Genomic DNA, 17892 nt, shown 5'->3' with positions numbered 1-17892 from the left:
CCCATACGCCCATTACATCCTTGGCCCATACCAAAGAGGCTTCACTACAGCTAAATCAGCAACAGATCATATTTTCCCTGCGCGGCAAGCGAACCTGTTGGAATATGGACATCATTTACACCATCTTTTCGTCGACTTTGAAGCCGCCTATGATTGCATAGCCAGGGTAAAACTCTACACGACCATGAGAGAATTCGATACCTCGACGAAACTGATAAAGACTGTCTAGGCTAACCCTGATCAATGTGCGAGGCCAGATAAAAGCAGCAGGATCACTCTCAAGACCATTCGACATCAACAGCGGTCTACGACAAGGGGATGCCCTATCATGTGTCCTCTTTAACCTGGCCCTCGAGAAAGTGATCCGTACTGCTGAGGTAAATGCAAGAGTTACGATCCTCTTTGGGTCCACCCAACTACAGGACTATGCTGACGATATCGACATCATGCGAAAAATGACCCGAGACATGTAAACTGGCTTCATCCAGATCGAGCAGGCGGCGCGAGATCTTAGGTTGCACATAAATAGAGGCAAGACAAAGTATGTGGTGGCAACGTCAACAGCAAAAACCAAGCAATCAACGACATCAGACCGCATTGGTCAAACGGGAAGAATAAAGATAGGACAATACAATTTTAAAACCGTTAATGACAACCAAATGAACCCATTTCAGCTTACAAAAACACTTTCGCTCGAAACGTCTCATCATAGGGTCAAAGCTCTTACTTTACAAGACAATGACCTTGCCAGTCCTCATGTATTCCTCGGAGACTTGGGTTCTTAGCAAGAAGAATTGCGAACTCTTGACCGCGTTCGAGAGAAGAATCCTTCGAAGAATTTTTGGCCCCCTACATGAGGATGGACGATTTCGTAGCCTACACAATGACGAAATCTATGAGCGATACCATGACCGTCCGGTTGTGGATAAAACCCGGCTCAATACATTACGGTGAGCGGGTCACTTCATCCGTAGGGATGAGGATGATCCCACCCGGAAAGTCTATAAGGGCAATATCTATGGTAGAAAAAGAAGACGAGGCAGACCCTGCCTGAGATGGAGCGATGGCATAGGCCAGGACGCCAGACAGCTTTTAGGGATATGGAATTGGTAGACCTTGGTGCAAAACCGGGATGTCTGGAGTTCTTTATTAAGGCGTGCCTAGACTGGATACCGATTGTTGCGCCGTTGATGGTGATGAATTCTCTTTTGGCTGATGGCATTGACCCGAGGTATTTAAATCGCTCAGTTCTGGACGCAACAGGTCTTCTATCAAACTCTACTCCTTACATACCAAACCTTGTGGTGATCGCCGGGAGTTCTTTCTTAACGAACAGCTACAGACGGAAAAATTACGTAGCCACGAAAGGAAGCACACAATTTGCACATTTCCTTATGTAACGTGCACTCCTAGTAAAGAAAAAGTACTGCCAGCAGCTAGTGAAACTGAAGTACCATCTGACTGTGTGTATGCCCTATACTCCACTAAGGAGTGAACAGAAAACACTTAACAGCTAACCGATACTCTGTCTTATGGAACTGATTTGATAGGGTTACAAAAGATACAAAAGATGGCATGGGCAGGATCCGGTTTTCTAAAGAAAAGCCACTACACCATATACATATTATAACACCCATCCAGTAAACCATGTGCCCGGAGTAGGTTTCCTAATCAACGAAAGAAAAAAAATCTGTTGTTATCAGCTTTGAAAACAGAAACTTGCGAGGTGAAATTCGAAATATAAGCCTCATTAACGTTCACACCCCTACAGAGGAGATTGCCCAGTCGGAAAAGGATGCCTTCTACGAGGCCGTAGAACGAATCCTCGAAGTTTGCCCCAGGTATATCAAACGACGGAGCCCGTATTTAGGTAATACGTCAGCTTCCATAGCTTTTATAAAACTACCAACGGATGCTCGAAATATCTGGTTTTCGGGGCAAGCGGTCCACAAACAAACACAACCCTCTCTAGACGGGGCCAGTTTCAGCCAAATTGACCACGTGATTACCGAAACCTTGATGAATGTCAGAACACATCAATGTAGACTTGGACCACTGTCTGGTTGGTAGGGTCCTCCGAGCTCGAATAAAAACATAACCTAGAAACCCCTCTTCCAATTAGGTGAGAGTGAACACTGAAAACATTTCCAAAAAAGCACTCCGCAACATCTATAAGAGACTATTAGATGCCAGAATGGCCGAAGTCAACTGAGGTCATGGAAGTGAAGCATTGACACAAGATTACAATTAATATGCCCAAAAATATTTGGCCTGCCGTTAAAAAAAGTGTAAACCGCTGGTTCGACGATTAATGTAAGCTAGCCACGGAACGGAAGAATATTGCATACCGGCCAAAGTTGTACTCTGAAAGAACGTTGGCATGCGCAGAGACTTATCACGAACTTCGTCGAGTGGAGAAGCGACTTTACAGACAGAAAAAAGAAGCCTGGAAGAACTAAAAGGTCTGTGAACTCGAAAAGTACTGCGAGCAGCCACACCAGGCGCAGAAGTTTTATAAACAAATTAGCAGGATAGAGCAATACACACCACTCATCCTATCGAGACAAAGAACGAAATCTGATTTTCAATCGGGCCATATTGGAGCGATGGGTTATTTTGATAAACTGCTCCATAACCAGAATGTCGGCGTGTTGGAGATCTCGCTTATCACGGATAATTCTTGCCACCACTGAACATGGTAGAAATATCCGCGCAATTCATCGCAAGCTTAAGAATCATAAGTGTCCAGTAGCCGTAATTGGAATTACAGCTGAACTGCTCTAATATGAAGGCGATCAATTATAACAAGCGATTCATCAACTTATGCTCAAGGTGTGGGACAGCACCTGACTGACAAAGAAGCATTATCTGTTCCATACTTAAAAGGGAGATATCACGCATTGCAGCAATTAAAGACGTATCACGTTGGTGAGTACCATCTATAAGATACTCTCCGTTATCTTGCTAGGCCGGATAGCTCTATACGCCCACAACATCATCGCCCGTATCAAAATTCACTCTAAGCAAATCAGTAGAAGATCAGATTCTCTCTTGCAACAAACCATGGAAAAACTGTCTATGATAGCATAGCCAGGGTAAAAATTTACACGGCCATGAGAGAATTCGGTATCCCGACTAGATTGATAAAACTAAGCCGACCAATGTGCGAGACTAGCCAAAACCCAGAGGATCACTCTCAAGACCATTCAACTGTCTGACAAGACCATATACTATCATGCATCTTTTTCAACCTAGTCCTGGAAAACGTGATCCGCGATCTTGAGATAAATGCGATGCTTGTGAAGATTATTTGATGGACTGGATTAGGCCTGTGGAAGTTTCAAAAGTTTTGAATGGATGATGCTGTTGGAAGGGAATGAAAAATCTGAAATATAAAAATTGAGCATCAAAGGGGTAGAGATTGATGATGTTAAACTACATGATTAGTTTTGCAACCTTATTTCGTTTCGTAAAGCGAAATTGCTGACAAATATTTTGAAGTTGCACGAGCAGTGGACTATTTACTTTAAAAGTGCTGAAAAGATTGAATGTTTCTCAGAACCGCTGAAGATTTGCGAGCTCTGTTTTCCTAAGGATGGATATAATGTGAATATCGAAAGACTGAACTCGCTGGTTAAAACTCAATAAGAAAACAGAGGCAGTCAGTGCCGAGTCAGTGAAATGTTTGATTTTAGCTCAATATAACTTTGGGCGTAGGCAATGTGAAGATGTTCTTAACTTCTTATTAAAAAATCAAGAACCTGTTTTAAAAATTAGCAATTCAGCAAAGTATGATTGAAATAAAGTAAATTATACATAAAAAACTCGTTTTGTGAAAGTTTCCCTTTATCAAAATATTATTCGGAAACCCTAGACTCAGGGCAGCAGGGGAACTGGGAAAATACGCGGTGTTTCTGCGAGGAAGTGGAAGCAGGGAGGGTAAAACAAACGGGGACTTCAGTGGGTGGGACCTGAATGGCTACTCATGGAAATTTTTGTATATTTCTATGCTGCACGCTACTCTGAATAAAGTAGGAAGTATATCGCAATCTGTAAAATAATTTTAATAAATTGAGAAGCAATTTCCCCATAAACTACATCACATTCTCATTTGGGTGACGAGCATTCATGAAAAAAACTCCATCCACCGAAGACATTCAAAAGTAACGCGTAAAGGGAAAACGCATGGCGCCGCAAGCTATTTCGTCGCCCGGGCGACCTTAGCACAATTTCGGGACTCCCGCTGCCAAATGCATTACTGTCATGAAGCAATCATTATCGCAAAATACGCTGCAAAGCGTTCCCACTCTGGAACGAAGGCAGCTCCGACAAATCCGGTGCGTATACACCTCCCAAAATGTAAACATAACTCCGAGCCATTTACTTACGAACCCAGCCGAACACTGGAATTTTTTCACCGAAGGCCATTGCGAACGTTCGATTGAGGGCACCCTGGCTGCAGCGACGGGAAGCTCTGTCCATTCATTTGTTTTTGTCGAACGACCGATCGCCCGCCAAACCAATGTCAGCAAATGTAGCCAAGACGAGGCTCTGCTGTCACCAAACAACCTCTTTGTCGTCGCAGATAATCCGCTTAGTGAAAGCATATTCCCCGCAGCGCTGGCCCATCGTCATGCGATGAAAGTGCAAAACGTGTTGCACTCGATGCTACCCTTGAAGTAGTATTTACGTAAGAGGAATTCGCATATTTGTAACTTACCATATTTGCTGGAAAGTGATTCCTCATTGTCCGAATCCGAACTGAGTTCAATAACATCCGCCATTTCTCCGCTCCCTAATTCAAGATTTTCAGAAGACACCTCGGGACCAAATCACTTCGTTCGCCAAACTGATATGTCTGTGATTGCCACTTCGAGTGTTTTCACACGCTACGCATTTGCTCAATGAATTTACACTAATGCACGTAACCAAATTCCACACATTTCTGCCAATCGAAATTCACTTGCAAGGGGCGACCTACCGAGCTACGTTCCGCAGCAATGACATAAAATCAAACTCCAAACGGCGAATTAGCCTGAACTTCACTCTGAAAACTATGGCGTGATTCACGAGAAACCGGCGTCTATATTCCATAGAGTATTCAAACGGGATTTTAAACACTTCAACCGAATTTTTCTCTATCCTTCCACGACCGTGTTGATAATTGCAATTGTGGGTATTAAAGATGGTTGACGAATTGGCACGTTCTTTCAGCTGCCGCTCCTAGGGTGCGTTCAGGGAAAGCGGTTCTATTTGCAGTTGATAGAAGTATTCAAACGGAGAAGCTTTTTTGGTCTTTAATCTCATATTACACTTAATAAATCACCGTTAGAAGACTATATGTTGTCTCAAATTTTCCTAGATTTTAAATAAAATACACTCCGGTTTGAAATTTAACAGAAAATTCAGAGAATCGTAATTATGGCGCATATTTTTCCAACTTTCGATTGCCTCTAAGAAACTTGGAATGTTTAAAACCTATCTGCTGCCTTGAATGAAGATTCAAAAGTAGTTCAATATTGAGTCCCTCTTCCTGCAACTTTATAAAAATAATCTTCTTGACAAGATAGCGTACAGAATTTAAAAGAACGATAATAATATTAACATGTGTTGAATTTCTGGTTAGTATTGGTTGAAGTCCTTACTTTTGTATTTATCCGCAATAAGTCGAAATCGAACCGTTTTCTATTCATTCATAGAAGAATCGGTTCGCTATCATATGTTTTGAGGAACGTTTCGTTCCACTACTCTACTCGGTTTGTTTTGACAGCGGAAAGAGTTTGGTTATTATTTTGGTTATTCAATTGAACCGTCAACAACTGGTGTTTGATTGGAAAAATGAATCTTGAATTGCTCGGTATGTTTGTAGATTAATTAGTATGAAATCATATTAAATTCTGTTACTTCCAGAGTCATTTGGGCAGAACTACCCGGAAGAGTTTGACGGATCGCTGGATTGTATTTCGCTGGCGGTGACTTCGGCTTTCAACAAATATGGGACGCTGCTGGCGGTGGGATGTAATGACGGACGTATTGTGATTTGGGACTTCTTGACGCGAGGAATTGCGAAAATCATATCGGCGCACGTTCACCCGGTGTGCAGTATAAGTTGGACACGCAATGGTCGAAAGGTGAGTACGGCAATTAGGATTCTGTTTAGTGACTCCAAAAGATTTCCAGCGTGTTAGGTATACAATTCACCTCCGCAAATATATGTGCTTAGATTGATTGGAATTGATTGGATGCAAATTTAATCCTGAGGATCTACATCCCCTCTTGTCCGCAACACAAGTAGCTAGATCTGGGCAATCATAACGAAAGTGCTGGGGGTTTGTAACTTCCTATGTAAATTGTAGGGTATTGTCGGCCTGGTCCTTTTTAGGCCTATGCTTCGCGCATACCGCCGTAATCCCACAGGCATTTACATTAGTCTGGTCTAAAGGCTTTCACAACCTTGTTATAGGATGGCATTGATTTGGCGCTGGTAGTGAGCCTTCTTCATTTGGAATTAACAGCGATACAGTAATGCGAGTAGATTTCACGCTTCACGGTTGCCAGTGGTACGCCAACTGTGTACACCGTGTGAATATCAACAGCGGACCACCAACTAGCCAGTTCTTCGGCTCATTTCCCTCTATGTACCTATGCCCGGGAACTGCGAGAACGGCAATTTTCAGTGTGCCACCCAGACTGTTTGTCCTGCACTCTCCCACCATCAGCCGAGAAGATATCGCCACTGAATACAGCGGTGACCATTAACCTGGCAGTCGATCAGAATGTCTATGATATGCTCCATATCGCCAGTACCTCTGCTTGGAATACACTGACGAATCCCATACAATTCGACTACACTATGTGCATCCAAGAAAACTCCTGCACCAACCCACAAAACATCTTTGATCCGTCGGTAAAAAACACTATATTATAATCTTGGAACACGTCGCCTGTCTTCCATTCTGCTTTGGTTGGAAAGCCCACAGCAAAATTCTTCTTGAAGCTCGGCTTGCGTCCGTATGTTTGAGGTGGGGGAGAAGCACTGAGACTATAGTGGCCCATTGCATTTGCTTTTATATTTCGCAGGGTTTCCGTTTGGGAATGTGATGCTACCCACTTCAACTGGAGCACGTCAGCACTAAACATCTGATATCTGAAGCGTCCGTAGGCGGCACGTTCACATAGAAAACAATCCGCAGATTCCGCTGCCTCATTTCAGGACCAACACGCCAGCTGGTGAATTATGGCCAGTCAGAATGCCCCAAACACTTCTGCAAGTCTTCCTGAGTTTATACTTTGCAGTATGTTTGTTTGGTTCTGACCGTTTCTAGATTTTGAAAGCAGCCTTAGTCAATGTTACTAACACTCCAATTGCTGATTCGGGTCCCGGTTTTGGGGAAATTAAACCATTTTTTGCAAAGGAATCTGAAATTTTAATTCCCCCTGCACCACAGTGACCAGGTCCCCAGAGAAGTTCCACCGTATTGAATCTAGAAATAGAGTTCAGTCGGGTGACCAAAAAAACTACTCAGCGCCCTCAGTGCATGCTGACTATTGCCGCAGATTGCGCTGTGACTTCCATTCAACCGCTCGCCAAACAACCAGATTGCCCTTATGGTCGCATATACTTCAGCCTAAAAAACCGTTGCCCCAAATAAAAACCAAATTTCTCTTTTACTTGAGAGGTAGACTCCGGCTCCAGAACCTTGTTCTGTTTTTGAGCAATCGGCGTAAAAGACTTCCGTATATCCAACCACGCAACCCTCTGGGACTTCCCAGCTGTCTCTACAATTCCGGGTAACTTCATATCTTCTGCCAAACAGATGTATGGGGAGAATCAATAAGCATTGTGTCTATGGTTTAGTCTATGAACTGCTCTCACTGCAGGGATTTGAATAAATATATCCAAGGGCTGGAGACTGACTAACAACTCTAGAGTTGCGCCAGATGTTGTGCTCATGGCAGCACTAATACCCAGCCACACAGTTTTTGCAGTGCGGCTAGTTTAAGGTGAAATACATTTTATTTCACCTTAACCCACCACGTTACGTATATTCGCATTAACACGTGAGGCCTAAATCCTCATGTTGTCCCAAAAGTCCATATGCACAGCCCATAGACTGTGAGAACTCGTTTCGTCTTTAACTTAACATGTTTGTTTCAAAGAAGAGGTGAATCGATCGACATACTCCACAGAAGTGGCGATAGCACACCTCCTTGGGGGCAGCCTTTCATTGCTTCTGCTGTTAGGTGGCGGTATGAGAATCCAACTTCACAGATTCATACTTTTTAAGGACTCTACACAGCTTTGAAGTCATTTTTTCGTCTTGCAGTTCCTCACAATAGGATCCAAAGGAGTCTCGTTTCGGACATTTAATGAGTCACTGTGTGTTCCGGACCAACCAGTCTTCATTCTTATTGCTTCTTTATTTTTATTGCTTTTACAAGCAGGATTCAGAAGTCGTCTAGTTGATTTTCTGAGTTTTTGTAGTTCTAAGTTCCACCGCGTACCGCTTTCGTCATCATCAACGGCGCAACAACCAGTATCTGGTCTAGACCTGCCTTAATAAGGAACTCCGAACACCCCCGGTTTTGCGCCGAGGTCTACCAATTGAATATCCCTAAAAGCTGTCTGGGGTCGTGACCTATACTATCGCTCCATTTCAGGCAGGGTCTGCCTCGTCTTCTTTTTCTACCATAGATATTGCCCTTATAGACTTTCCGGGCTGGATCATCCTCATCCATACGGATTAAGTGACCTGTCCACCGCAACCTGTTAAGCTGGATTTTATCCACAACCAGACGGTCGCTTATAGATTTCGTCGTTATGTAGGCTACGGAATGCTCGATCTGGATGAAATTAGACTGTACATCTCGGGTTGTTCTTCCCATAATGTCAATACTGTCGCGTTGGCCAGTAGTTGGGTGGACTTGAAGAGGATGGTGCCTCTCACATTTACGTTTGTATCGTGAATCACTTTCTCCAGGGCCAGGTTGAAGAGGACGCATGATAGGGCACCCCCTTGTCTTAGACCGTTGTTAATGTCGAATGGTCTTGAGAGTGCTCCTGTTGTTTTTATCCGGCCTCGCACATTGGCCAGGGTCAGTCTAGTCAGTCTTATTAATTTCATCGGGATATCGAATTCTCTAATGGCCGTGTACAGTTTTACCCTGACTATGCTGTCATAGGCGGCTTTAAAGTCGATGAAAAGATGGTGCAACTAATGCCCATGGGTATGGGTATGGGCCAATGATGGTCTGGGCGTATGGGGTTATTCCGCCTAGCAATATAGGGGAGAATTTCTTTAAAGCGGGTACTCAGCAACGTGATACCTCTATAATTGCTGCACTGCGTGATATCACCCGTTTTATGTATGGGACATATAATGCCTCGTTGTCAGTCGCAGTCGTCAGCCATTGATTCGCTGTCCCACACCTTGGGCATCAGTTGATGAACCACTTGGTATAGTTGGTTGCCTTCATATTTAACCAATTCGGCTGTCATTCCATCGGCTCCTGACTCCTTATGGTTTTTAAGTCGGTGGATTGCACGGATTGTTTCTTTTATGCTTGGTGGGGGGCAGCATTTGTCTGTCGTCTTCAGTTGACGGGATCCCCAACTCGCTGATATTTTGGTTGTTGAGCAGTTCTTCAAAATACTCAACCCATCGGTCCATTCTGTTGGAAATCAGATTTCTCTCTTTGTCTCGGCAGGATGAGCATCGAGGTGTGTAAGGCTTTAGTCTTGATAAGACTTGATTGAAAGATTCTTCTGGACATTGGATATGAATATTGCTAGGAACTGCTTTCGATTCGGAGCCTTGACATTTTAAAATAAATTTAGAAATCAATAATTAGCGAGACTCTCTCAGTCGAAAATTTTTACAACTTTTCAATAATTCGTTTAGCTTGACTCAAAATTCATTGTCAACTCAACTTTTTAAAACTTCAATTAATGTTCACATTTCATTTCCAAGCCTACTCCGCCACGGAGAACACCAGTGGTGGCATCTGACAGTCGAATTAACAACATTCGAAATAAATTTTGAATGATGTTAATCCTGCTGCGCCACAAGGTTTCATCCTGCTAACTTGTTGGTAAAATTTCCGCGCCTGGTGCAGTTGCTCCCTGTACTTTTCGAGGTCCTTCTTCCGTCTGTGAAGTCGCTTCCCCGCTAGACGGAGTTTTCGGTACGTGACCGCGTTTTTGGCACGTGCCCGCTTTCATTGAGAATGCAGCATTACCCGATATGCAGCCTTCTTCCGTTGCTAGCTTACATTCATCGTCAAAACAGCCGTTCCGAATTTTCTTGCAGCTGGGGCCAAGTATCTTTGTGGTCGTATCAATGGTAACGCTGTTCAGGTGGTTGTGAAGACCATTTGTTGATGCTTCATCTTCAGGGCATCTGTTAACTGCGGTTATTGCGGCATCAATTTCTCCCTTATAGGTGTTACGGAGGGTTGTATTGTGAATGGCTTCAGGATTCATTCTCACCTGATTGTCAGGGGGGATTGTAGCTAATATTGTAATTCAAGCGCGGAGCACTATCCCAACGAATTAGTGATTCGCGTCTATATTGGCGCCCCTATATGTTATGACATTCATCAAGGCTGAGAGGTGGCGACGTTCAATCAGCCCGTGGTCAATTTGGTTGAAAGTGGTCCCATCTAAAGAGGCCCACCTATGTTTGTGGACCACTTTCCGCGCAAACCAGGTGCTTCCAACAACCATTTCGTGAGATGCTGCTAACTGAAGAATCCGCAGTCCGTTATCATTGATATCCACAAGCTATTGGAGCCGACGTTTCGCCTAAATACGAGCTCCCTACTTGACTGTTGAAATCTCCATTTTAATATCATACTTGGGATAGACTTCGAGGGTCCGCTCAGCTGCCTCGTAGAAGGTATCCTTCTCCGACTCTGCAGTCTTCTCTGTAGGGGCGTGAACTTTTATGAGGCTTATATTTCTAAATTTGCCTAACAAACGCAGAGAGCATAACCTTTTGCTTATATTTTCAAAGCCGATAATGGCAGCAATCACCACCGCTTACCGCATTAACCTCGGGAAATAGTACAAGAGCACTCTAAAAGTGCGCGATCCAAAGTTTCCAATTCATTTTCTAAGCCTTAGTAGCATATGGACCTGCACTTTATTGCGAAGAAGCTCATTGAACTTTCTTCCAGTCCGTTTTGCTAGGATTCCATCTTTGTATTAAAAACTATTCGTCGGTAATAATCAAACTGAATTCTAGGTGTCGGTGATCTGAGAGTGAAACTTCGTCTAGCACCTGCGAGTGTGTAATGAACTCTAACATCTTTGAAGTGCAGATTCTTAGGTCAGTTAGTCTGGGTGCACGCTACGTTTGCAGTCATGAGACCAGCTGAAGTGATGAAACCAAATAGATTCTCTCTTCTGCGGTTGCATTTGTTACTGCCCCAACAAATATGTGAAACGTTCGCGTCGCAATCTATTAAAAGTGCAATACCACTTGATTCTCCATATGCTATCAGATTCAGTAGTAAACATAGGGTAAGTAAGCAGGCAACTATGATGGTCCTCTCATCATTAATCTGGTATTCTAAGCTGACCGTTACTAGAACCTGGGATTAGAACTACCTCAGTATAGTTGCCTACAATCGTCTTGACATAAGAACATAAGCTCTCGGTCTTATAGATCTTTCATCATAAAAGCCCTGGCCTCCTTAATTGATCCAACGCCACAGATTTTATTAATTGGAACCTATGGCTCTTGCATCAGAAAAAAAAAATCCCGCAGCTATATCAGCCTCGCTGCCAGGAGATAGGAAGAGACTTGGACATGCTACAGGTTAATTTGACCAACCTTTATACGTTTACGTCTCTCGGTGCAGAACAGTGGAGGGAAGTGTGAGCATCTTAACAATTCCTGAAAGGAAGAATTCAAGCGTATTTCAGCGGAGCGTGTACGGTTACGCTTAGGTGTGGTTGATGCGCTATATCTCACCAAGGGGTGAATGGCAACCATATATTTATTGTATCACTTTTCATTTGAGAAAATCAGTGTATAAAATAAAGCCTTATTTCGCATAACCATATGCCCTCTGACGTTTTACATTCTTTGAGAATATGCTGTAAAGCTCATTAACATTTACCTGCAAATATACCGTTTCGTTTGAGGTAAAATCGTACTTCGATATATACATTTATATTTTCGGAGAAAACCTGAAATGGTTGGAACTATTCACCATCGAGGAGTTAAGAACAATTTTCTTAAATAATTTGATTTGCCTTCATATTATTTCTTTAACTTAGACTAATAATTATGTTAATTAGCTCCTTTCAGCCTCAACGGACAATAATGTTTGCGTCTGGGACGTGCTTAGCGGCGAATGCGATCATAAATACAGATTTCCGTCTCCGATTTTGAAAGTTCAGTTTGATCCTCGAAATGATAGCCGTTTTCTTGTATGTCCGATGCGATATGCTGCTGTTCTGGTCAAAATTGGAAGCGGCCACCAGTGCCTTCCTCTAGATAATGATGTAATATTGTCGAATGGTTTATAGTTATAGAATTATATACTCTATTTATTTTTTAGGGTGACTTGAATATTGTAGCGTCTTTCGACAGACGCGGAAAGCATATCTACACGGGAAATGCAAAAGGAAAAATACTTGTACTTGACGTTAATACACTTGAAGTCGTTGCCAGCTTTCGAATAGTCGTGGGTTCATCGAGTGCAACAGCTGTTAAAAGTATTGAATTTGCTAGACGAGGAGAGTAAGTATAAATAACCGGCGTCCGAGATATATAAATAAGTCCGTCCGCTGCTTCATTGCCTTCTAACCCAATGTGCCCTGCAACCCAGAGTATCTAGATCTTATTCAACGATCCTAGCATGTTCAGTTTGTTAAGCCCATACCATTTGGAATTTACCCGATAGGACTTAAAAGCCTTAATAGCCATTGGTCTGTCGGTTAGAATAGTGATGTTCTGCCCTCTATAGTTACTTTCAAGGTTGAAGGCTTATATATCTGCAAAAAGATATGCTGGAATGCTCACCCATTGTTTCAAAGTGTGTTTTCTCTGCGGGCCAATGGTCCCGGCACCTACTCCCTCTGCTGTAAGGATTTCGTCAGTGTACGAGGTCATCAGTTGCTCGTTTGAACCGTATGCCGATGCCACGCTCTTCCAGCTTGGCCTGTTGCTCCAACGTGTTTCAAACTTCTTACCGAAGTGAAACCTAGTTGTCATGTTATCCATGGTTATCAATAATTCGGGATGCCACCTAGAAAGAATATCAATTTTCATCCTTCGATTTAGGCATCTCCCCACCTCACTAGTACATTACATTACATACCCGACATTTTGAAGATCGCCCTATTTGCCTGCATCTGTATGTGCCAATGGAAGGACCTCTAGGGATGCTATTGGGCAACTTTTCATTGCCCCACTGATACACACGCAAGCGAGTTCAGTTCTGACTGTCCAGATTACTACCCCATAGGTGATCATTGGCCCTACTATTGCGGTATATATCCAAAGTACTATCTTCGGGGTGCATCCCCATTTTCTCCTTGTTATGGACTTGCAAGTTATCAGAGCCGTTGTTGCTTTTCGACATATGTTTTCAACATGTGTCTTTCGAGGTAGATTTTAATCTAGGGTGATTCCCAAATATTTGACCTCTGTCACTCGTGCCACCTCCATGCTATGCGATCTAATGTCTCTCAGGTTATTAAGCTTATGCCTCCTAGTGAATGGTACTATAATGGCCTCGGCTGGATTTATGTACAGCCCGCCGATCTGCAACAGTTATTAGTTATTTGCAGTCCGGATTGAATTCTGTTACATACGGTATCCTTATATTTACCCCTGTATATAGGCAAATTGGTCTGAAACCTTTAGGGTGAAAAGGATCCTTGTTACCTGCTTTCGAAATAAAAAATCCTTTTGCCCGTCTTCATGTGCGTGGTATATATCCCAAGGCTATGCTGCTCCTTACCACTCTCTACGAGCATCCCTTTTCCGCTTGTTTCCAGTCCTCCTTTCTCCAATTTTTTTCGTTGTTGGGGTATCAGACAGAATGTTATCGCCTTTCGCCGTGGGGTAGGACCTCTTCATTCTCGGTAAATGTCCCATTTTCCTTCTTCAGGCAGACAGAAGATATTGCCTTGTCTTTGGTCATAGCTTTATATAGCGTGGATGCTACTCTGAAGCTGTTTCGTTTTGCTACCCTGACCGCGTTGCTATACGTCGCCTCTTTTGAACTTCCCCGGTTTCCTTCGTCCGGTTGAAGATTTTTCGCACCTTTGGTTTCACTCTGGCTAGGACCCTGTTCCATCAGGGTACGTCCCATGATGACTTGACTGTCTTAGTCGGACAGCTGGCCTCATATGCGTCAATGACGACTTTGTGGAGGCCTTCCACCACAATATCGAGCTCTATTCCGCTTCTGATATCACCGCTCATCTGTAGATGAGTCATATTGTCACTCGGGTGTGTAGGAATCCCAATCTGTTCTCCTGGGATTCATTATTATTCTACTTAATCAGATTCTGTGATCCGACATAGAAGACTCATTCGACACCCTCTAATTCTTAATCAAGCCACTCATCGGGGTGTTTCCTAGAGTTATGTCTAGTGACGGGTCACGAATCTTGGAGTGTTCCCTACGTTATGTATTTCTCACTTGTTACTGAGGATGAATTCCAGAAGGTACTTATCTCTTCGATTAATATCGTCCAACTTTGTCAGTCTTCTGGAAAATATCCTGGTGCCACGACTGCCTCCGGTTAGAAACTCTGAAAGACGTATGTAAATTAAGTTTCTTTTGAGAACGCTGGAGGCTCTTGGTTTTTCACAAGAGAAATCCCAAATTACCTGCATACTTCCCCCTTGCATACCACGAATCTGCTCCCCGTACACCTAGAGTTCTTGAGCCGAATAGTGTTGGCACAAGTTATCCTTGGAACTTACCCTTTCTATTACTGCAGATGCAACTTTTCATGGTGCAGGTTTACCTGGGCTATTTTAGTGCTGGCCATCGGCTCCGTTAGTTCTTGGAGCTCTTCTCCAATGTCGGAGTATTGTCCTTCTCTTTCGACATGTCGCTTTCTTGTCTTTCGCCGTCCGGCTTGAGCCCTAGACGTCTAGGTCAAGGTCGTTTAGCTCCTCTTCTGTGTGCAGCAGGTCCACCTCTCTGCTCGGTTGTGCTCTTTCAGCCTCTATGGCCTCCCCAATTCACCTCAGACCTGCACAAGTATACTACTGAATATGTGCGACCTAGAGTCAGAAGAATCCATAGTCTCCAACTTGAGTTGACTGTTGAACACTTGGCTAAAGCCATAGCTCACATAGTAAAGTGGTGAATAATTATTGTGCAGATTCATCATCATCATCAACGGCGCAACAACCGGTATCCGGTCTAGGCCTGCCTTAATAAGGAACTCCAGACATCCCGGTTTTGCGCCGAGGTCCACCAATTCGATATCCCTAAAAGCTGTCTGGCGTCCTGGCCCACGCCATCGCTCCATCTTAGGCAGGGTCTGCCTCGTCTTCTTTTCCTACCATAGATATTGCCCTTATAGACTTTCCGGGTGGGATCATCTTCATCCATACGGATTAAGTGACCCGCCCACCGTAACCTATTGAGCCGGATTTTATCCACAACCGGACGGTCATGGTATCGCTCATAGATTTCGTCATTGTGTAGGCTACGGAATCGTCCATCCTCATGTAGGGGGCCAAAAATTCTTCGAAGGATTCTTCTCTCGAACGCGGCCAAGAGTTCGCAATTTTTCTTGCTAAGAACCCAAGTTTCCGAGGAATACATGAGGACTGGCAAGATCATAGTCTTGTACAGTAAGAGCTTTGACCCTATGGTGAGACGTTTCGAGCGGAACAGTCTTTGTAAGCTGAAGTAGGCTCTGTTGGCTGACAACAACCGTGCGCGGATTTCATCATCGTAGTTGTTATCGGTTGTGATTTTCGACCCTAGATAGGAGAAATTGCGTCCTCTTTAACCTGGCCCTCGAGAAGGTGATCCGTGATGCTGAGGTGAATGCTAGAGGTACGATCCTCTTCAAGTCCACCCAACTACTGGCCTATGCTGACGATATCGACATCATGGGAAGAACCACCCGAGACGTTCAAACTGCCTTCATCCAGATCGAGCAGGCGGCGCGAGATCTTGGGCTGCACATCAATGAAGGCAAGACAAAATACATGGTGGCAACGTCAACACCGAAGACGAATCAACCAACAACACCAAACCGCACTGGTCAAACACAAGCACGAACAAGAATAAGGATAGGGGAATACAACTTTGTGCAGATTCGCCCATAGCTAAACGCATATCTGCAAAAGTGTCAAAATCCCGTTTGCCTTTCAATATTGGCTAGCAAACGATATGTAAGAACGCATCAACAGACACTTGTATGAAGATGCATTTACAAATAAGCCCCTAGAACTAATAAATGTCAACACAACATTTACAACGAGTCTCTTAATCAAACAATTTGATTATATTGAATACAAATGATGTGTTTTTTACAGCGCATTTCTGGTGAACACATCTGATCGTGTGATAAGAGTTTACGATTCGAAGCAAGTGGTCTCTCTCGGAAAGGACGGTGAACCTGAACCTATTCAAAAGCTACAAGACCTTGTAAATAAGTATGTTACATGGCAAATGGTCATTTTACATTTTACTCTAATGCCAACAATACAATTCTAGGACAACTTGGAAAAAATGTTGCTTTTCCGGCGATGGCGAATACATATGTGCTGGCAGTGCCAGGCAACACGCACTTTACATATGGGAAAAATCCATTGGCAACCTCGTGAAAATATTACATGGCACCAAGGGAGAACTACTTTTGGACGTTGTGTGGCATCCGGTTCGTCCCATTATCGCAAGCATAAGCTCTGGCCTCGTTTCAATATGGGCTCAAAATCAAGTGGAAAATTGGTCTGCTTTCGCCCCGGATTTCAAAGAATTGGATGAAAACGTTGAATATGAAGAGAGGGAGTCTGAATTCGATATTGATGATGAAGATAAATCAGTTGATCTATCTGCTGAAGCAAAACAAGATGAGGAGATTGAAGTAGATGTAACAAAAGTCGAACCTGTGGCAGCATTTTGTAGTTCTGATGAGGAGATGGAAGATGACAGCGCGTTACAATTTTTACCTATGGCACCAGAAGTTGAGGACCCTGAAGATGGTTGGGCGGCTCACGAAGGAAACGAGAGTAGTGTTTCGAAAGAAAATGATGCCGGCTCTGATGATACTAGTTCTGGGATTTGTTCATTGCCCAAAAGACGAAAACCACAAAATTACGATGTCAGTTTACCAGAAGCTCCGACAGAAGGTACGTTGGTTGGTTGGTTGCTGACTAGCTACCAAAGATATTAACTGGTAAAATCTCTCTTCTTTCAGAAACACATCCGCTTTTACAGAATAAGAGTAATAAGGATAAACAATCAATCTCCGGGAAAAAGGGAGCAGGTCGACCGAAAAAGTAGTTTGTATGGATAAGAACTATATTATTTAATTCAAGTTTATAACAGAATTGAAAAATAATATTTTTGTAAAATTACGATGCTGACTTTAATATTCTTATAGGTGAGTGAAATATTTTTTTCAGGAAGTTATTTCTAAATAATTTGTTCGATTTTTGTGCATTCTTACTCCAACTAACCGGTCACTTCTTATCGAGCTGCCACGGTCTTGTTTGTAACTTCACAACGATCCATCAATGGACAAAAATCGAAAATTTGTGTATTTCATTAATAATAATAATAATAATAATAATCGTTGGCGCAACAATCCATATTGGATCAGGGCCTTGAAGTGTGTTAGAGCACTTCATTCAAGACCGAAACGGTACACTACAGTATACTGTAGGAGGCAATGTG

General features: G+C 43.2%; 2 protein-coding genes across 2 annotated transcripts in view; one reads left to right on the top strand and one right to left on the bottom strand.

Annotated features, from left to right (window-relative positions):
• LOC119650410 overlaps window positions 1-5202 on the bottom strand; it is a 32326-nt gene extending 27124 nt beyond the window's left edge. Inside the window, exon 1 of the mRNA XM_038053196.1 lies at window positions 4721-5202. Coding sequence (XP_037909124.1) covers window positions 4721-4784 — 64 coding nt within the window. The 5' untranslated portion in view covers window positions 4785-5202. The remainder of the gene's footprint in view (window positions 1-4720) is intronic.
• Window positions 5203-5721: 519 nt separating this feature from the next.
• LOC119650409 (retinoblastoma-binding protein 5 homolog) lies at window positions 5722-17574 on the top strand. The gene is made up of 7 exons (XM_038053195.1): window positions 5722-5857; window positions 5911-6131; window positions 12308-12514; window positions 12571-12752; window positions 16530-16649; window positions 16711-17345; window positions 17414-17574. The coding sequence occupies exons 1-7, from the start codon at window positions 5839-5841 to the stop codon at window positions 17497-17499; spliced, it is 1470 nt and encodes a 489-aa protein (XP_037909123.1). The 5' UTR covers window positions 5722-5838; the 3' UTR covers window positions 17500-17574.
• The last annotated feature ends 318 nt before the right edge of the window (window positions 17575-17892 follow it).

Source organism: Hermetia illucens, chromosome 2 (assembly GCF_905115235.1).
Source record: "Hermetia illucens chromosome 2, iHerIll2.2.curated.20191125, whole genome shotgun sequence".
Lineage (NCBI taxonomy): Eukaryota > Metazoa > Arthropoda > Insecta > Diptera > Stratiomyidae > Hermetia > Hermetia illucens.
The sequence above is the reverse complement of the archived record's forward strand: the minus strand, read 5'-3'. Positions and strand labels throughout refer to the sequence as shown.